Source organism: Peromyscus californicus, unplaced genomic scaffold (assembly GCF_007827085.1).
Source record: "Peromyscus californicus insignis strain IS unplaced genomic scaffold, ASM782708v3 Scaffold_10__1_contigs__length_136768540, whole genome shotgun sequence".
NCBI lineage: Eukaryota > Metazoa > Chordata > Mammalia > Rodentia > Cricetidae > Peromyscus > Peromyscus californicus.
In genome coordinates, this window is record NW_026294391.1 from 35,078,768 (window position 1) to 35,100,796 (window position 22,029).

Genomic DNA, 22,029 nt, shown 5'->3' on the forward strand with positions numbered 1-22,029 from the left:
TGTTAGAATCCAAGGGCTTTACTACCATGAGGATCAGGCCAATCCAAGGGGCCTACACAACCACATGTGCCCAGGCCCAGGCTGCTGCCATGGACCATAACTGAGTCTGTGGTCCAAGAGCAGCTATGGTCTGGGCTAATATCTATGACTTATGTTGCCACAGGGGGTCATAGGAACCAAGAGTGTTGAAATCCAAGGGCTGTGCAGAGCCAGCCCCACCCTCCAATGGCCCTGGGATAGCTGGTCCTGCCCCTTGGTGGACACTATAACAAGAGAGTTGACCATGGGAGAGCTGACCACAGCATTCAAGAGAGATGGTCCCACACCACACCATGGGTATGGGAGAGCTGGCTCTGCCTCTCATCTGAGGGTATGGTCCAATGACCCAGACCAACCAGCTTGACTACCACCCAAACCCATATCCTGAGTCTTGTGTTGGCCCACCCTAACAGCTGCCTCATCTTTGACCTCCCGGAGTTCTCAATTAAACTGGTCTTACAGAATGATAACCGAAGAAACTCCATGACTTGGGACAACAATAGGATATCTGAGAGGAGTTTCAATGAGGGCCCAGCCCAGCAATCATGGTTTACCAGAAACCAGAGGCCTTGAACCAGACCAATGACTCATTGAAATGAACATTTTGAGGTGGGGCTGATTGGACAAAAGGGGTATACTGCATGACACACTATAGTTCCTGATGCCACTAGGATGAATGAAGACATGTTGGAAAGATGGAGGAGTGCTGTGGAACAATCTTTGTATGCTGTAAATATGTATTACTCTCACTGGTTAATAAAGAGCTGACTGGAACAAAAAAAAACAAAAAAAAGAAAAAAAGAAACGCCGGGTGGTGGTGGCGAACACCTTTAATCCCAGCACTCGGGAGGCAGAGGCAGGTGGATCTTTGTGAGTTCGAGGCCAGCCTGGTCTACAGAGCGAGATCCAGGAAAGGCGCAAAGCTACAGAGAGAAATCCTGTCTTGAAAAACAAACAAACAAACAAACAAAAGAGCTGACTGGCCTATAGCTGGGCAAGAAGAGATTGGGAGGGAGAGCCAGACAAGGAGGATGCTGGGAAGAAGAAGGGTGGAGTCTCAGTGTCATGAGGGAGACATAGAGGAAGCAGAAGATAAACATGTCATACTGAGATAAGGTACTGAGCCATGTGGTAGAACACAGATAAAAATATTGGTTAGTTTAAGTTGTAAGAGCTAGTTAGTAACAAGACTATGCTATCAGTCCAGCATTTATAATTAATATTAAGTCTCTGTGTGGTTATTTGGAGCTGGCAGGCAGGACAGAAAAAGTCCACCTCTAGAGGAGTGAGGTGGGTTTTTTTGGTTGTTTTATTTTTAATTAATTTCGGGGCATACTACAGGGGTTAGGGGAGGATATGGAGGGACTGGGAGGTGAGTGGCATTGGGGTGCATGACATGAAATTTTCAAAGAATCAATAAAGAATTATTTAAAAAATCAAAATAAAGCAAGCAAACAAACAAAAACAAGAACAAAAATCAAGAAAACCTCTTTGCTTCTCCTTCTTCCCTGCCTCTCCAACATCTCTTCATTCATCCTGGTGGCATTGGGAGCAGTGTGTCACATAATATACACTTTTGTCCAATCAGCTCTACTAGCAAATTGCAATGAGTCACTCATCTTGTTCACATCCAGTTTTAATCTGTGGTGGTTAGATAGGATGTAGGGTGATATTTCAATTTTCTTGTATCTGTTAAGCCTGAGTGTGGTCAATTTTGGAGAAAGTTTTATGAGGTGCCAACAAGAAGGCAGATTCCTTTGTATTTGGGTGAAATGTTCTTGTAAATACCTGTTAGGTCCATTTGGTTAATGTCTGTTAGCTCCAGCACCTTTCTGTTTAGTTTTTGTCTGGACCACTGGGGTATTGAAGTCAGTGTGTAAGAGTTGATATGTGATTTAAGCTATAATTGTATTTCTTTTACAAACTTGGCTGCCCTTGTGTTTGGAGAAAATGTCATCTTGGTTGATTTTTCCCTTGCTTAGTGTGAAATGTCCTTCCCTATGTTTCCTAATTAATTTTGGTTTGAAGTCTATTTTGTTAGATATTAAAATGGCTGCCCCTGCTTGCTTCTTAGGTCCATTTGCTTGAAATATCTTTTTTCCAACCTTTAACCTGAGGTAATGTCTATCACTGATGTTGAGGTGTATTTCTTGGATGCAGCAGGAAGGATGGATTCTGTTTTTGCTTCAATTCTGTTCATCTGTGTCTTTTTATTGAGGAATTGAGGCCATTGATGTTGAGAGATATCAATGACCAATGATTGTTGATTCCAGTTATTTTGTAGTTTTTGTTGTTGGTGGTGATGGTGGTGGTGATTGTGTGTGTGTGTGTGTGTGTGTGTGTGTGTGTGTGAGAGAGAGAGAGAGAGAGAGAGAGAGAGAGAGAGAGAGAGAGAGAGAGAGAGAGAGAGTGTTCTAGCATTTCTTTTCATTTGATTTTTCTGGTGTGAGATTATTTATTCCCTATGTTTTCATGCATCAGTTAACCTCCTTAGATTAGATTTTCTTTTTAGCATCTTCTCTAGGGTTGGATTTGTATGTAGATATTGTTTAAATTTTGCTTTATCATGGAATATCTTATTTTCTTCATGTATTGTGATTGAAAGTTTTACTGGGTATAGTATCTACACTGGCATCTGTGGTCTTTTAGAGACTACAACACATCTGTCAGTACCATTCTGGATTTTAGAGTCTCCATTGAGAAGTCAGGTATAATTTTAATAGGTTGCTTTTACATCAGTAGTTCTCCACCTTCCTAATGCCATGACCCTTTAATACAGTTCCTTATATTGTGGTGACCCTCGATCATAAAATTATTTTTGTTGTTACTTTACAACTGTAGTTTTGCTAGTGTTATGAATTGTAATGTAAATATCTGTTTTCCAGTGGTCTTAGGCAACATCTGTTAAAGGATTATTTGAACCCCAAAGGAGTCACAACTCACAGGTTGAGAACTGCTGCTTTATATGTTACTTGGTCTTTTCTCTTTCAGCTTTTAGTATTCTTTTTTATTCTGTATGTTTAAGGTTTTGATCATTATGTGTTGAGGGCAAGTTCTTTTCTGGTCCAGTCTATTTGGTGTTCTGTACCTTTATAAGCATCTCCTTCTTTAAGTTAGAAAATTTTTCTTCTATGATTTTTTGAAATATTTTCTGGGATTTTGACTTGTGTTTCTTCTCTTTCATCTATTCCCATAATTCTTAGATTTGGTTTTTTCATAATACCCAAGATTTCCTGGATGTTTTGTGTCAGGAGTTTTTTAGGTTTAATATTTTCTTTGATCAATGTATCTATTTCTTCTATCATATTTTCAATGCCTAAGATTTTTCTTCCATATCTGGTATTCTGTCAGTGAAGCTTGCCTCTGTAGTTCTTGTTCAATTTCCAAATATTTCATTTCCAGAAAATCCTCTTTATTATTCCAGAAATCCAGAAATAAAGAAAGTTTGGGCTTTCTTTATTGATTTTATTTCCCTTTTCATATCTTAAACAGTTTAATTCATTCTTTTCAACTGCTTGTTTTTTTAAAGGATTTCTTTTCTTTCAACTGTTTGTTTTTAATGGATTTCTTTAAGGGATTTATTCATTTCTTCCAATTGTTTGTTTATATTTTCCTAGATTTCTTTAAGAAATTTATTGATTTCCTCTTTAAGGACCTCTATTATCTTTATTTAGGCTGCTTTAAGGTCTTTCTCTGCTTTAGCTATGTTGGAATATTAAGGGCCTGCAGTGATAGGAATGATGGACTCTAGTGGAGCCATATTGCACCAGCTGTTATTTATTGTGTTTTTACCCTGGCATCTACGCATCTGGAGTTAGGATAATTATAGGTCTAGGTGGCGATTTCTGATTTTTGTTTTTATTGAGTAGGCAATTTGCTCCTTGGTTTCTTTTTCTTCTGTGTATTTTTGGAGAGTATAGTGGCTGAATGCTGTCCAATAGGAAATTTTCTATGGACATGCTAGTTGTGGCCACTAGGGGTTCCAGGTAAAATATGTTTCTGTATATTGGGAACAAACACTTAGAAATGTGGATAAGCTAAGTGTCTGAAGGGGTTCACAGGAGGGAGAAGAGCAGAGTGTTCAACCAGGATCTGCTTACTTAGTGTCCTTTGAATAAGGATAGCCAGTGTGGTTAGGTCACTCAAGAAGTTCTCTTATAGCACTGGAGATGAAAGTGGAGTATTAGATCTGGAGAAACAGAAGGAGAGGAAAATGTGTACAGTCAGCTTAACAGCTTCCTTGGTAGGAGTGGCCTGTGGGTTAGTTGAGGGTGTTTGCTAGAGTTGGAGTCTTGCATAAACAATGAATGGGGAGGGAGGTTATGAGGGGAAGGTCTGTGGGATCCATAGGAGATATGGACTGTGGTGGGGATGGGTCTGCAGCAGGTGTTCTTCTGCAAAGCTGGGGATGAGACTGGTCTGTATAACATTTAAAAATGTTTTTAAGGTAAAAATAGAAACACTGCTCCAAGATTGTGGCTCTCAAAGCTGGAAAGAAGGCTGAGCTGTTAAAGATGCTCTTTTCTCTCAAAGAAGACCTGAGTTTGTTTTGCAGTACCCATATGATGACTCACAGCTATCTGTAACTCCAGTTTTAGGAGATCTGATGATTTCTTCTGACCTAAGCAGACACAAGTTATATACATGGTGCACATATATACATGAAGGCCAAACACTTGTGAACATAATATTAAGTAGATGGAATCCATAGTAAATTAGTAAATAAAATCATTGTGGCTTGTTATAACTTTAGTCATGTCACACTTATGGATTTTAATTGCCCGCAACATGTCACTTGGCCAAGTGAAAACAAGTCAAAACCCCAGAAAAAAAATATGAAAGACCTCTTTTACTTCTTACCTGCATGCATTTTGCAAATGACTTTGCACTTCTGAGTGCCTATGTCATCTTTGTAACTGGAGATAAACTGTAGTTAAAAGAGCGAATGGGCTAATGTCTTGGAACCACAGCCTGATAAAGACAGTGAGTCTAATCTGTAGGTACAGTTGTTCCCTTGTTTACAGGCATGCAGTCTAGGACATAATGACTACTGCAAACCCCACATAGTATTGCAAATGTAGGGGGAAATTAATGTGTTTTATGGGAATCCAATAGTCATGACCAAAATATAGGTCGATATATTATAAAATATTTAAGAATGAATATAATGGTTATTAATCTCACAATAAAATGTTAAATATGTAGAAATGTTTAAGAAGGGTGTGGTGGGACATGCCTAAGATCCGAGCCCTCTGCAGTGGAGCATGACAGAACACAGTTTTAAGGTGACTAGGAGATATATGATGAGACTGTCTCAAAAATCACATAAAAGATAAAGTAAATATTATATTGGTATTTATTCTATATTTTCCTTCAGCACTCACATCATTTTCCACTTCATCTTCATCTCTCCTTTTTCTTATAAACAAGAAAACATAGAAGAATAAGGACATATTTTAAAAATGAATTTTTTTTTCGAGACAGGGTTTCTCTGTGTAGCTTTGCACCTTTCCTAGAACTCGATTTGTAGACCAGGCTGGCCTCGAACTCACAGAAATCCACCTGCCTCTGCCTCCCGAGTGCTGGGATTAAAGGCATGCACAAACACCGCCCAGCTAAAAATTAATTTTTAAAAAATATATTTTCTATGTATTGATGTGTTGACTATATATATATACATATATATACACACATATATATACACATATATACATATACATATACATATATATATATATATGTATATATATATATATGTATATGTCTATGTGGCACTTACTCCAGATGCACCTGAGGGCCAGAGAAGGGCAGTGGATCCCTTTGAAATGAAGATACAGATGTTTGTGAGATACAACATGAGTCTTGTGAGTTGAAACCAGGTACTGAGGAAGACAAGCAAGTGCTATTAATCACTAAGATATTTCTCTAGACTCCAAAAATTTAAACTTATGTGTATGTATGTGTGTTGATGTGGGTATATGCCATATATGTGGATATATCTTTAGAGACCTGAGGAGAGAGTTGGGTATCCAAGAGTAGGAGTTAGAGGTAGTTGTGAGCCATGTGACCTGGGTGTTTAGAACTAAAATTGCATCCTCTAGAAGAGAGGCAAATGCTCCTAATCTCTAAGCTATCTCTCCATCCCCAAATAGATACATTTTGAATATCTACATTCCACTAAGCTATAAGAAAAACTTTCTTCCAGTATATTTCTATGTAGTGAATACTCTGTACCACAAACTGTAATTGTGTATTCATTGTAATTTGTAAATATGTTTGAGGAGTTTTTCCCTTTCATTGCAGCTATAATCTCATTGGCTGTAGAATTCACCTGGACCTTTCTACACATCTCTGATGTATTAGCTGGGTGCTTTTCTTTGACTGTTGATACCAAGTATGTTATTCCAATAACTAGGGACAAAGCATTAATACATATTAGCCTATGGTGGCCATTCTCATTCACACCACTGCATTCCACTCCCTGACCTCCATAAGCTTTGCAACAATATAATGAGGCAAAATACATTGCATCCAACTTCAAAAGTCCCTGGAGACCTTTAGAGTCTCAACAGGGTCTCAAAGATCATAGCCTTTCCTGATTTTCAAGGGAATCTCCTAACTGTAACCCAATGTACATTCAGAAAGCAAATCACATATTTCCAACATAAAATGCATCTCTAAGTGGCAATGAATTTTCTAAAGTATCACCTCTTCCAATGACAGGGGATAGAAACTATTCTTCAAAGAGGGAGAAAGGGAAAGCAACTGACGATAGGTCTGAATCAGTCAGGTATATAAAGACCACGAAGAGGGAATCCCATTGGTAAACACCAAATCCTGCAAATGTTGACAAGAAAGTACATCACAAAAGAGAGCACAGACAATGCCACAGTCTCCCCCCACCCCACCAACAGTGTCAAGACTCAAACATTAGTGACAGCAAACAGGTAGGTGAGATCAAGTGAGGCTTGGAATTTGATGACACAATAGAATTCTTAGAACTAGAAGTAGCCAATAAAAGGCCAAGAGCCCAGAGCTCACTGTGAAGTCAGCAAGGAGCCTCAAAAGACAAATGAGAGGAGCAGATTCCTTGCCAGCTCCACTGGTCTATATAGCTGGCTGTCCTGTTACATCACCTACCATCAGTTCACTTGACGGCAGCATCTCTGGTTAGTAGAGCTTCCATCTATCTTTATTGTATACTCTAAATAATGAGGTTAAAATTTCATTCCTATCAAAATTCACCACTGACCATTTTCTGTATATAGTTCCACAACAGAAAGATCATACACTGCTGTGTTGGGGAACCATCACAACTTTCTATCTTCTCTAGCTAAATTCTAGAATTATCAAGTGTCACCTCTTATTTCTCCATGCTCTGGGCCCTAGCAACCATCATTTTGTTTTTTGACTCTGTGGGATTGAATCCCCTAGACTTCCTTAGCAGAATCCCATGGTATTTGAGATAACTTCTGTCTTATTTACTGTTCTATTACTGTGGAGATATATTGGTAAAGGCAACTCTTATGAATGTAAACATTTAATTGGAGACTTGCCTACAGTTTTAGAGGGTTAGTCTGTAATATCATGGTAGCAAGCAATGAATCCATAGCTGAGAACTTACACCTGATCCACAAATTGCAGGCAGAGAGAGAGGGAAAGGGAGAGAGAGAGAGAATGAATGAGCAAAAGAGAGAAAAAGAGAGAGGGAAAGGGAGAGAGAGGGAGCCTGGGCCTTATATGGGCTTTTAAAACCTCAAAGTCTACCACAGTGACACACTGCCTTCAACAAGGTCACACCTTCTAATCCTTCTCAAACAATTCCACTATCTAGTGACAAAGTGTTCATACATATGAACCTAAGAGGGTACTTCTGTTTCACATCACTACACTAATTCCCTGGCCTCCATAGGCTTTGTAGCATTCTCAAAATGCAAAATGCATTCCATTCAGCTTCCAAAGTTCCTTAGTCCTTCCCCAGGCTCAATACTGTCTCAAAGTCCAAAGTCTCTCCTGAGACTCAAGACAATTTCTTAACTGAAACCACATATAAAAATCAAAAATCAAATCACATAATTCCAATATACAGTGGCATAGAATATGCATTACCATTCCAAATTAGAAGTAAAAGGGCACAGTGGGGAAATACTGGACCAATCCAAGACAAAAAAAACCATCAGGATAATTCCAAGTCATGTCTCTCTATGCACTATGACAGAGGATATAGATGACTCTTCCTTTCCAGCTTTATTGTCTGCAACTCAGGTCTCTGTCTTGGGCTGGCTTTCTACCTTGTCTGCAGTTCTTGGCAGTTATCCCATGGCTTTTCATCTCCAACATGTTGGGGTCTCCAATGCATGCCAGGTTTCATTTTTACAGCTTCACAAAGTGGCCCCTCTGGAGCTTCATGCAGGGATACTTCTGCCACAGAACATGCCTTGCTGGCTTTTCTTCACCACGTAGGAGATTCCACAACCCCGTTCCTTTATCTCTCTTGACTCTAAATCCAAAACGATGTGTCTGGTATTTCCAAGTTTTGCTGGTTGTTGGGGGTTGAGCTAGGCCCAGTCCTTGAATTACATTTTCATAAGATTTCAATTGCTTATGGCTTTCTTTTCTTGTTAAGCTTCCCTTCAATTCCTTTCTAAAATTGGGATCTCAGCTAGATGGAGTCTTTCCCTTTCTTTAAACTTCTCATATGCTTGGGAACAGGACTTGGGTCCAACATTGTATTTCCTGATTCTTTTTTTCCCATCTCACTGTACAGTCTGTATTTCTATTTTCCCTATCTTTTTCATTGTATATATGCATAACAATAATCACCAGTAATCATGTTTTTTAGTCAATATTAGGCTGTCATAAATCTCCTCTGTCAAAGACATTAATCCAAAAGTCTTCAGTTTAGCCTCTGGCAAATTTTTGGAAGGGCAAAAAGAAGCCACATTTTTTTCAAATGTTTCCCAAGAAGGGTATCTATTTCAATGGCTGCTATTTGATCCCTTTTGAAGTCTTTTGACATACATTACAATGCTCGCAGCATTACTATTTTCCAAGCTCCTACTAGGATGACTCATTAAGCCCAGTTTAATGCATTCAACCACTTTTCTCATCCAAGGCCCAGAAGTCTTCCATATTTCTCTGCCTCCCTATCCCAAGGTGATCTGTACATCCCTCTCAGGGTCCTCCTTGTCTCTTAGCTTCTCTGGAGTTGTGGGTTGTAGTCTGATTATTCTTTGATTTACATCTAATATCTACTTATGAGTGAGTACATACCATGTTTGTCTTTCTGAGTCTGGGTTACCTCACTCAGGATGATATTTTCTAGTTCCATCCATTTGCCTGCAAATTTCATGATATCATTGTTTTTTTACAGCTGAGTAATACTCTATTGTGTATAAGTATCACATTTTCTTTATCCATTCTTCAGTTGAGGGGCATCTAGCTTGCTCCCAGGTTTTGCCCATTATGACTAATGTTGCTATGAACATAGTTGAGCAAGTGTCCGTGTGGTATGCTTGAGCATCCCTTGGGTGTAAGGCCAAGAGTGGTATCACTGGGTCTGTCTTGAGGTAGATTGATTCCCAATTTTCTACCTCAGGAAATTCTATAACTCCATTCCAAATTGTCTGAACATGCCAGCACCTACAAGAGGGTTGTGACTCATTTAGGATTGTAAGCAGAAGGACTGGCCCAGAGAAATACAACAGGTTTTTTAAACCGTTTCCAGTTGAATTTCTGACCGGAACTTTTTTTGCTAGAAAACATGTCTGTACTCCTTTACCTCACCAAACCCTGTAAAGCACAGGCAGCTCATGAAGTAATTCAAGAATTAGATGAAATATTTCTGTACCCTAATATGAAGTCTCTGCCAATGTAGTAATCCAAATCAAGCAAATTTAAAATAAAAGACCTAGTTTATTGGGCAAAGTGTTCCCAGGTGATTTTCCTGATCCCTAGAGATGAGACCAGGAAAGAAGACTGGAAAAAAAACCCCACATGATCATTCTCCAGGAGGCAGTTTCAATACCCTGTAAGTGTGGTCTTGAGTAGAGGTTGGGGTTTGGAATGGGGGAGACTGATGCTGGAGCAGAGCTTCCAACTTAAACATTAGTATTCATTTTCTTCTAAGTCGTATTCTTATAAATATATCCTATTATCCAGGTGCATGCAGAAGCTAGAAGATCACAACTTCAAGTGTATTCTGGACTCCAGAATGATCTTAATGGCATTTAGGCCTATTCTGTGAGGCCATTTCTCAGATCAGACAAACCAACCTCAGCAAAAAAACCATGTGAACATGGACTACTCTTGGAATCAAGACAAGTTTGTTCACCTTTCAACATCATGTCTAATAATAATAATTCAGTAGTAGAGTGCTTGTCTAATATGTATGACCCCCCACCTTTAATAGTCAGCAACAAAGAAAAATATGTTTAGGATTATCAGGTCAAACAGAATGATAGTTATTTATGAGGCCCTTTGCAGAGAGGCTCTGGGTACAATAATGTCAACAATTCCTCACCTTATGCCAATGTCCAAAGTATTACCAAGAAAGACTCTTAGACACTCCCCCAAATGTTTTCCAAATGTTGATTTGGATGACTTCTCTAGCCTCACTCTCTTCATTCACCTTCAACTACACCTGCTATTGACCTGCACCCAAGGATAGACTGATAATCTGAGCCTTCAATTCAGATCAGGTCTCAGGTACAAGGTGACATCCACTCTCCTCATTTCTACCACTTTGAGTCCTCCATTTGATTGACTTAGGGGAAATGTCCTTTTTTTTTAAAGATTTATTTATTTATTATGTACACAGAAGAGGTTGCCAGATCTCATTACAGATGGTTGTAAGCCACCATGTGGGTGCTGGGAATTGAACTCAGGACCTCTTGAAGAGCAATCGGTGCTCTTAACCTCTGAGCCATCTCTCCAGCCCCCGGGGAAATGTCCTTTAAGAACTTCTGCCCACATGTGGCTCTGACTCTTCATCTTTTGCTCAGTTAGAGCCCATATTTACATATATACACACACTGACTCCTGGAGAGACCATTTGTAGATGTAACCAAACGTCTTATTAAATAAGAAACACAGAGCCAATGTAAAGATAAAAGCCCAAGAGGTCAGAGCTAAGAGCCTTACCCTTCCTGCTTCAGTGATCCTCTTCAGCCAAGAGAGAGACCTACTTCCTGAGTGTTTGTCTTTATATAGACTTTCTGTTCTGCCTTCTCATTGGTTGTAAACCCAACCACATGACCACCTCGTCACTGCCTGTTTGTATAGACCTCCAGATCTTCTATGGTTGGTATTGAGATTAAAGGCGTGTGTCTCCAATGCTGGCTGTATCCTTGACCACACAGAGATCTACCTAGCTCTGCCTACCAAGTGCTGGGATTAAAGGTGTGCGCCATGAACGCCCAGCTCTGCTATGGCTTGCTATTAGCTCTGACCCCCAGGCAACTTTATTTATTAACATACAAATAAAATCACATTTCAGTACAAATAAAATATCACCATAACCATTTTTAATAAGCACTGCCTAGAAATCATGCTACAAGTGCAATCTATGGTATTAACAAAGGATTATTAAAAGCTAAAGCCATGTTGCCTCTAAATACTGCTTCTTGATCAGTGAAAGAGGAGATGCCTTTAGATCCTTGTTTCTAGTTGTTAAATTCTCCTGATTTGGTAAAGTGTTGACTTCAGGGACCTGAGTTCTCTTTGACCCACCTCAAAAGACATCCTTAAATTTTCTTCTTGGGGACACAAGGAAGGACACCCATGTACAGACTTCTTAAAAACACATCCTGTGGAAAAGCTCTCCCAGTTGTAGGGGTATGGATTCATGGTAGAACATTTCAGTAACATTCAACAGTCCTGGGAACCTATCTTTCACACACACACACACACACACACACACACACACACACACACACACACACAAACTGCAAGCATCATCACCATAAAAAAAACCCAACAAAAATCCTTACACAAGTTATGTATGGTGGGCACACATATAATCTCAGCACTCAGAGTCTGAGAAAGGGTTGTTTCACATCTGAGACCAACGTGGACTACATATGAATTTGGAGAATAGTTGAGCTAACATTGTAAGATCCTGTCCAATATAAACAAAAACAACAACAACAATGAAAAACCCACGAAAAAGTTCAATGAGAGAAGCAATGTGACAGACATTTAGCTTAAAACAAAGGTAGACCAACCTGATTCCAAGGGCTCAAATTTATCATATTAAAATCTACCCAACATATTTTAAGATAGACAAAGTAAATACAAACATGAACGAATAGATACAATTTATGCTGTGTGTCTTAGTTTTTCTTTCTGTTTCTGGCATAAAATACTGTAAAAAAAAGAGCAACTTACTGGAGAAGGGGTTTGTTTGGCTCACATTTCCAGGTCAAGACCCATCAAGTCAAGATGGCAAGAACCTGAAGCAGCTAGGCACATCACATCTACAGTCCAGAAGAAGGAACAATGAATTAATGTGTTCCTTTTAGCACTCAGATGCAGTTCTACACTCACATACAGCTCATAATCCCCTTCTTGGGGAATGGTGCTACCCACACTAGGTAGGTTTTCCTACTTCAATTAGCATTATCAAGATAATTCTTCACATGCAGGCCTACAGACCAACCAAATCCAGACAATTCTGTGGGGCGTTTACCCACCACCCCCACAGTTCCCCAGAGTTTTCTTGAGTGCGAGCAGCAGGAAATATTAGATAGAAGGATTTATTGCGGAGAATATCGCGGAGATAAACAGATAGAAAATAAAGGATAGCCTCGAGAGGGCCTGGAACCTATTCCAACAGGCCCCGACTGTCTCTGCCCCAGGGTTTTTATAGAGACGCCAGGGGGTGGAGCAAAAGACCTCCTCCCCCAGCACAGCCAAGTGCAGACCATCTCAGACACCTGCACTCAGGCCCGTGGTCCTAATCATCCTCTATGTGGACCTGCTGGGTAAAGCCACCAGGAACCCGAGAACGGGCTCCCACAGGTCCCCCTTTCTTAATATATAAAAAAATAACTATTAGTGGCTTACAGCAATTTCCATAGCTGTTACACCTCCCAATATGGGAGTAGAGGATGATAAAGATGGCATTTCTCTTTTGAATTAGGTCCAAGGTGACTACAGCAGTCTTAGCTGCCTCAAGCCCTTTCTAAACCAAAAACTCTTTAGGTGACTACAAACTTAAAGAATCCCTTAGCTTCATCATTATCATTAACAGGTTAACATAAATATTGCTATACATAGTCACAATTCTCTCAATCTTACAACTCAAAGCAAACTCTTAACAGAACCATTTGAATTAGCATATATGGTGCTATATATAGTTAACAATTTTCTCCGTCTTACAACTTTAACTGTTAATCATTTGAATTTTCTTGCTAACAGAACATAGGAAAACTTCAATGTATTCACATCAAACTTAAATATTTTCTTAACTCCACAAAACCAGGGTGCATTAATATCAATAGGGTAAATATAATTTCTGCAAACATAATTCAACCTCATAACTCCTCTTTTTCTTTATAATTTTTTTCAACAAAATCTCAAACCTAGTTAGAAGACCCAAACTTTTCCATTTAAACAGTTCCATTTGTAACACAAAACCAGTCCCAGAAAACAGTTTCTGGGTCATTACTGTAAGTAAACTCAAAAGTGTCCCATTGCAATGAAATCTATTGTTCAGTTCATTAAATCCTAGAATTCAAATGATAAATTCTGGTACTAGCCTTCCAAATATGAAGAAATCCAGAACCAAAATCTTTCTGTAGTTTTATCTCATTTTAAGTTCAAAAAGTTCAAACAAGAAATAAATTCTGGTATCAGGCTTTCACTTCAAAATGTGAAGAGACGTTTTTCAACCAAAACTTTTTGCAGTTAACAATTTTTGCTCAAACAAGCGTCTCTGAACTTATTCTCAAGCCAGAGACCTTTTTAGGTACAGTAGTATTCTAAACCGCACCGTTTTTGATGTTAGCTCAGGTTTTTCTGTGTTGCGTCGATTTTCCACGGATCTCAGCTGCGGATGCCTTGTGCTGGTTCTGGCGTCCGCCATTCTTAGCTTCTTAGCGGCTTCTGGAGCTTTTGAAACCATTTGGACTGCCTACTTTGCAGTCTACTGGGACACTAACCTTCTGTGTCTCGGGTTCTTTCACCATATATATTAGGAATAGACTCACACTTAACATTTACACTTTTTTACAGACTCACACATAACATTTTTTGGAAAGCATTTAGACTCACATTCAACATTTACATGTTTTTACAAACTCACATATAACATATTATCATCTACTTATTTATACTCCTTAAGGAAACTATAGAACTACTTTAGCAAATATATTTCTTATTACTTCTTATATATTTCTTATATTCATTCCATCTTATTCTTATTTAAACTTACATTTACAACTAGCATCTTTACTTCTTACAAGCTTATTACTACATGTCTTAAGACTACATTAGATACTTTTTGCAAGCTTATATTCTTAAAGGAACTCTATAGATCTATTTTACAAACTTATATAGGGCTACCATTAGCATATATTTAACTTAGCAAACACCTAAAGATTTCTTAACAGAGATCTAACAAGAGAATTTTTACAAACTCACATATCTTATTTTCATCTTTTGTTATTTCTTACTCTTAATTATTATCACTATCTCTATTAGATTCTCTTAACTAGACAGGAAGTACGTACATCATTTCTAAAGTTTAGAGTTTATAGTCAGCTTTGTTATAAAGCACTGGGATTTAGTGAGTGTTGTTGTTATAGAATTGTGATAGTTGTTGCTAGGGGACTATAACCTTCCCAGGATGATGCCACACTCCAAAGTTGCCAGTTCTCTCAGCCGTTCCGGACCGGCAGAGATGCACTGTCAACGGTAGACGGTTTTTAACTAGAGGCTGTCCCTTCACCCAAATTCATAATAGTCCCCTAAGTGCTTCAATTCAGACAAACATTTCTATTACAGCAGTACTTTTGGTTCCTTCTACCGAAAAACTTCACGCTGAGCATGAAATTACCGTATTTAGCTGCTGTAAAGCTCTTCGCCAAATACTGCACAGCTATTAGGTGATATAAAGTATTTTTCTAAAGGAACTAGTAAAGCCACAAGTGGCACAGCTCCGAACTGTATTTAGTATTTTCACCTCTTTAGCTTTAACTCCTGATGTTATTAGCAGCTGTAATATTTAGCATTGATTTCTTATAAGGAATTTCAGATGAAGCAACTCTTTTGTAAGACAGCTAGATTTTCTGAAGTTTGTTTCCCATCTATAAAGCAGTCATTTCATTTTGAATGCCTGTTTCTTATCCCCTTAATTAGATTTGCAAAGGAATCACTCATTGCAGGCTGTTTGTTCAAGAGGTAAATAATTTTTAATTTCACATAAGTTTCTTCATATCTAAGACAACGTTCAGTGTATAAACTGCTTTCTTGCTTTCTTAAGGATTTTAAAGTGGCTTGTTTGCTCTTAAAGGTAGCTTTTTGTCATCCAACTACCGTAAAAATTTTGCACAGCTATTAGGGTAAATAAGGCATTTTACCAACGGAGCCCCAAACCGCGAAGCATCTAGTTCTGTATCCTTTCAATTTTTCATTGGAACTGACACTTAAACTCTTAGACGATTTTCCTCCTTATTCTTTTAAAAGCTGTATTTTAAGTTTACCATGAACGTATTTTCGAGCTGACAAAAGTGTTTCAGGGCAATGTCGCCATCTTTAGCGGAAAAACTACCTTTCCCAGAATGCATTTCCCTTATATCAGTCCATAATAATATCAGTCCCTTATATCACATCCCTTTTATCAGTCATTTCCCATAGTTCTTTTCGGGTCTGAGAGTCAACTGGTTCTTTTACCAGACTTGCTTACAAATTCTTGCCCGGGAGGTTTGAACAAAGTTTTTTGCTTTTGCAACAGGAGATTTGAACAAGCATTTTACATTTTCAATTATGGGACACTGGGAGATTTCTATTCTCTCTTCAGCTGGCTTCAACAGGTGTCTCTCCTTCATTTGACACTGGCCCCCAAATCAGAACTGCACCTGCCTCGTTAGCCGGCATTGAGGCTGGCATTTCTGATAGCAACTTTCCTAGGGGCTTGTGTTTGTCTTAGCCAGTCAGTGAAAAACATTTACAACAGCTTTTCCATAGCTCTTTCAGAGAGATTTTCTCCCACTGATTTTATTCTCATTTTGCTTGTTCCTTCCTTCCCCAGATGCAGAGCTTCAGGTATCTGTCTGCGGCTCTGTTCCTCTGCTAGCTGCTTTTGGAGGTAGGGGCTTTTTTCTCTCCCCAAATCTGCCTTAAATTCTAGCAGCTTTTTCAGGTCATATATTTCTGGGGAGGATTATGTCCCTTCTGTTTCTTCAGAGTCTTTCTCCCAGACAGTTCCCAGTTTGGTCTCAGTTTATCCCCTCTACCCCAGAAACAGTTTCCGACACTACAGTGGCGGCTTTCCCTGCTTCTGAAGGTAGGGGCTTTTTGTCCGTTTGTTTTTGGGTCTGTGTGGTTTGCATACAGACTGAAAATCTAACAAGGGAGGTTTTTGCCATCTCTAAACTCCCATTAGGACAGGTGTTTTGCCTCATCAGGCCTTCACCTGACCCAGTCCCCCCAGTGGGTTGCATTTGCTTGTCTGGGTGCTCAAGGACAGAGCTTATGCCAGAGGCAATCACCCCTCAGGGCTACACTCCCTCATCTCAGGTAGTCAGTTGAAACAAAGCTTTTTCTCAAAGAGGTGCTTTCTCTGACAGAAAAGAAAGCTTTACTCCTGGATAGTTCTGTTCTGCCCTGGCTGGGCTTTTTCCCCAGACAGTGTTCTGACTCAACAGCACAACTGCTTCAGACACAGTTCAGCTTTACTGTTTTCCCAGAAAGGTCCTTTAATAGGAAAGCTTTTTCTCAGATTTCTTTTTGCAGCTGTGGACCTATCAACCCTGGACTTGTAGGAAAGTGGACAACTATGCCGTTCCTACTGGCTTTAGTTTTGGTTGTTCATTAGCAATCTTCCCCTGGGTCCTGCACCTTCCTGCCTCAGCTCTGTGCTCCTGGAAGTTTGCAACTGCAGGAACCCTAGTATCCCCGAAATGCACCCCAACTCAGAGACGCTGGCCAGTCGCCTCTGGGTTTTTGGTTAGAAGCGAGGATACAAGGCTAACAGTTTGCATTGCTTCAGGGGATCTTTGCATTAGGACGATTAGGAGCACCTTTTTATTCTGAAATGCTCACTCAAACAAAACCATTAATGCCTCAGCTTGGCTGTAACTGAAAAGCTTGGCTTTTTTGCTTTTCTCAGGTAAAGTTTCCCGTCCTTTTGGGCTCTCTGTAGCTTTTTACCCACACTCTCCCAAGCATTTCCCTCAGGGTGCTCTGACCCACTGTCTTTTACTAGTTTGAAGAGACAGAGCTTAGAAGAGGTTTTTAGGAACTTGTCCCTGCCTCCTGCATTGCAGGGAGGATTTTTAAAGCTTGAAAGAACTTAGGTTTTGCTGTTTTAAGAGGTTTGTTGTTTTCCCTTTGAGCTAATCACAGGTGGTCCCCATACTAATATCTTCAGGTGATTCTAATTTTTGTCCTCCTGAGAAAGTTAAAGGCTTTAGTTTTCAAGTTTAAGAGCTTTTGAGAAAGATGAAGGCTTTTTAGAGAGATATTTCTCCCCAAAGTTTCCAAGAAAAGCTTTATAGTTTAAGAGAAAGATTTTTTTTCCCCAAGAGAGAAAGACCAACTTTTCCCTAAACTTCCCAACTTTAAACTTTTTGGCTTTTTACACCCCCATTTTTGCCTCAGGGAGAAATCACTTTCTCCTGCTGCTTGGACTTAGCATTTCAGCTGTCCCCAGGTCAAAAGCTTCCATAGGAAACTTTTTCTTCCCCATAAGCTCAGAGAAGAGCTTTTTTAATACCCGTAAAGCCCAAAGAAAGATTTTTCCCAGTTTGCGTTTATAGCCCCCAGAGTTAGAAAATTGTAGAGTTTTTCTGTCTAGTTGCCTTATTTTTTCCTACACAATCTTACACTTCTAAGTTTTTCCTACACTATATTACTACGCTATACCTTATACTTATTTTTCACAGATAGAAATTGAGAAAGGGATACAAGATAGAAAATTTTGACAGAAGAGAATTTCGCTGCAGCATCGGACATCCTTCCAGTCCGCTTTCCTTTTCTCTCGAGGATAAAACCCCTGCCTCTCAATAATATATATAAAAAATATATTTTTTCCATAACACCGCGGCATGCCTTATCCACTGGCAGGGCTGAACTCAGCACTTTCGCCAAAAACTCTGTAATAAAACTATTATTTTCCTTTATCTTTAGTCCCTATTTGTCTTTAGTCCCAGTTCATTTGTCTTTAGTCCCCCTTTTTTTTTAGTCCCCCTTTTTTTCTTTAGTCCCTTTTTTTCTTTTTTCTTTAGTCCCTGTTCATGGCGCCATTCTGTGGGGCGTTTACCCACCACCCCCACAGTTCCCCAGAGTTTTCTTGAGTGCGAGCAGCAGGAAATATTAGAAGGATTTATTGCGGAGAATATCGCGGAGATAAACAGATAGAAAATAAAGGATAGCCTCGAGAGGGCCTGGAACCTATTCCAACGGGCCCTGACTGTCTCTGCCCCAGGGTTTTTATAGAGACGCCAAGGGGTGGAGCAAAAGATCTCCTCCCCCAGCACAGCCAAGTGCAGACCATCTGCACTCAGGCCCGTGGTCCTAATCATCCTCTATTCGGACATGCTGGGTAAAGCCACGAGGAACCTGAGAACGGGCTCCCACACAATTCCTCATTGAGACTCCCTTCTCTGATCATTCTTATATTGTTTCAAGTAGACTATCAAAACCAACCATAAAACTATGGATATACGTATAGTTTCTTTGTATTTTACAATTGCCTAAGTGTGAGCATTACCCATGTTCACAAATTTTCTAGGATACAACACATTTTAAGTATTACAGTGAAATGAGTTGCTTAAAGATAATGTATAATATGTTTCATATTACACATATCAGAATAAGTTAATTTTCTACTACTTTATGAGTTTCTATTTATTTACTATCTTTCAGTATTGATGTGTTGGTGTATGGGACTCGGCCCATGACAAAGAAGTTAAAAAGAAGTTGAAAATTTCCAGATTTGCTACTGGGTATGGAAAACTCATGCAACTGGTGTGAAAGAGTTCTATAAATTCCACAATGTATGAACTTGACACTGTGTCTCCCTCAAGTTGAATGCCTTAGTATCTACTCAAGAGAAATGACTACACAATGCATGTTTCATGTATGCATTCTCGTTTATATGGTAGTGTCCTTAACAGGTGAAGCTTTGAGCTAATCCAAATGTCCATGAACAATGAATGATCAGGCAATGTTTGTCACATCACTAGGACAAACTTCTCATACTTGCTAACCCTGTGTTCCCTTGAAAATAGCATGCTACTGATTAGATGTTGGGTCTCATGCCTCTCATACTAGCCCTTGGGAAGGAGAGGCAGCAGGATTTCTGGTAGTTCATGGCAAATGTAGAATTACACAGTACAGAGCTTGTGTGGATTATCTACCTGCCTGGACATATTGAAACAGGGGCCTTGTCAGACTTTTCTCATACCAAGTCAGCAGATCTTCAGGCCAAGGCCCACTCTGTCAAACATAACGCTTTTCTCCAAGTACTGTAAACCCAAGTACACTGTCCTTGTCTTGAATAACTGTCTTCATCTTGTCCTGTATATCTTTGCAGTTCTCGAGTATTCGCTGTCATCATCATGTTGAAAAACTACAATCACCAAATGGGAGGTTTTGCTTTGTCCATGGTGGCCTGGCTACTTTGCTGCATCTCCATGAGGCTCCCTCAGTGGCAAGTATGGCACTATGAAGATCCTATGACTTTCAAGCCTACAGTAGCTTTTGTGGGCATATGGAAAGCCTGTGTTTTCCACAATGGCAGCAACTCCAGCAACATCAGAATATGTCATCAATACAACTACCGTGACTCCTTTGTTCCACTGTATATTCGAATAAACCAGCACCTGTTGCTGGTGTCTAGCTTGCTTGGGCTCTTTGGGAAAATCACCACCATTATTGCTCTTTGGACCATGTGTATGGGAAGAGTACGGTGGAATGCCATCTGCAATCCATTCAGCCTTTCAGGGATTCTGAACATCATTGCTAGCAGCTTTCTTTACCTTACTATTTTATTAAATTACGCATCCACCATTCGCAAGTGGGGGGTTGCCTTTCCACCATCTTTCAATATGCCTTCCCACCCTGACACTCAGAAGATTGGCAGTGCCATGGCTCTGGCAATTATAGCTGCTGTTTTCTTTCTATTCAGTGGCACAATTTTCCTTTCTTCAAATTTAGCCGTAGGCAAGACACCCCATTCCAAAATTTAAAAGTAAATTGCTATCTTATACCACCTTGAAACTCCAGCAAAGATAACATTCATCATGTGTTTACATAAGTTTTCAAAGAACTCAAAATGATGCCAAATGTGGCCTGTGGGGGGGAAAATGGTCAAGTTGACCTTCTCTTATCTTTTTTTTTGTTTCCTTAATTCATTATTTGGATTATGGGCTTTCATTAAATACAATCTCATTTGAATTGTCATATAAAAATCTGTGTTTTATTTACTGTCAACAAAAGTAAATAATAAACTTAATCCATATTGAAGTGAGTGTCAGAGTACATTAATCTCTCACATTGCTCTTGAATCCAAGGCTCAAAACAGAACCTGGACTGTTTCCCCCTTCCCTCTTATCCATCTCTATTAATCTACTCTATGTCCCTTTCCTAGGGAAATTTATCTCTCCTCCCTGGTCCAATACTCTGTAGCTAACCTCTGAATTATAGTCTTCTTAATGAAGAATTAACAGCTAATATCTACATAAGCAAATACACTCATTCATAAAATGTTAGTCTTTCTGTGTCTGGGTCACCTTACATTGATTATTTTCTAGTTCCATCCATTTACCTGAAAATTTAATCATTTCATTTTTTAACAGCTGAGTAATATCCCATTGTGTAAGGTTCCCACATTTTCTTTTTCCACTCACCCATTGACAGACATCTAGATTATTTCCAATTAATGGATATGAATAGAGCAACAATGAACTTGTTTGAGCAAGTGTCTTCTTGAGTAGTGGTTCAGACGGGTGGAACAATTCTTTGTCCTTCTCTTCTGGCACTTTCTTTGGGATGCTGACCCCAGCCTACGTATGCTTTCACCCCCTCGTACTGTGGACTTCCTGACTCTCTGAAGTTCCCCTCTTCACTGTCCCTGCCTGCTGCCCTTTGACTGTGCTAGTCTCACCTCAAACTGCATATTTTATTTTGTTCCCTTCTCTTCTTCACTCTCCTCCTCTGGACAGTTCCCAGATTTATACCTTGCCTACACCTGTATAATGTTCTGAACTATAGTTATTTGTCTTTGAGTTTGAATTTGAGTCTATCCATTTATTTTATTAATGAGTCTAAAATCCACAAGGGGGAGTTTCCATGGTGATGTATGTTGACTCCACTGGGACACTCTATGATTCCCAATAATACTTCACTTTCTGTCTTTTATTTCAGTAATGAGAGGAAAAAAGACCTGTCCCTGAACTGCTAGACAGTATCACATTGGAACCCACCCTGGGGTTTATTGCAGAAATTGCCAAAAAGGTCCTTCAAACTGAGATTGTAACTTCTCCAATAACTATCAGTGGTTTTCAAGGCATATCCTACCTAGATTCATTACTTTCAAGTCCAAACTTAAAGATCAAAGAAAAAATGGAGAAGAATCCATCAGACAGAGACTCTTGTGAGATCAAGGAAATTCTAATAGACTTTGATTTGAACATTAAAATTATGTTGTTTTCTGGCTTCCATGCCTACAACTTCTCTTCTAATAACCATTACCATGACAGACTTCAAATATCCTTTCCCTCTTACACCTTGCTGTTTTACAAATGGAACTGTTGATGTAATTTT

General features: G+C 39.3%; 1 protein-coding gene across 1 annotated transcript; it reads left to right on the top strand.

Annotated features, from left to right (window-relative positions):
* The first annotated feature begins 283 nt into the window (after positions 1-283).
* On the top strand, positions 284-20,453 carry LOC128114185 (claudin-34-like). The gene is made up of 2 exons (XM_052744022.1): positions 284-336; positions 19,799-20,453. Exons 1-2 carry the CDS (start codon positions 284-286, stop codon positions 20,451-20,453), a joined length of 708 nt encoding a protein of 235 aa, XP_052599982.1.
* Positions 20,454-22,029: the final 1,576 nt, after the last annotated feature.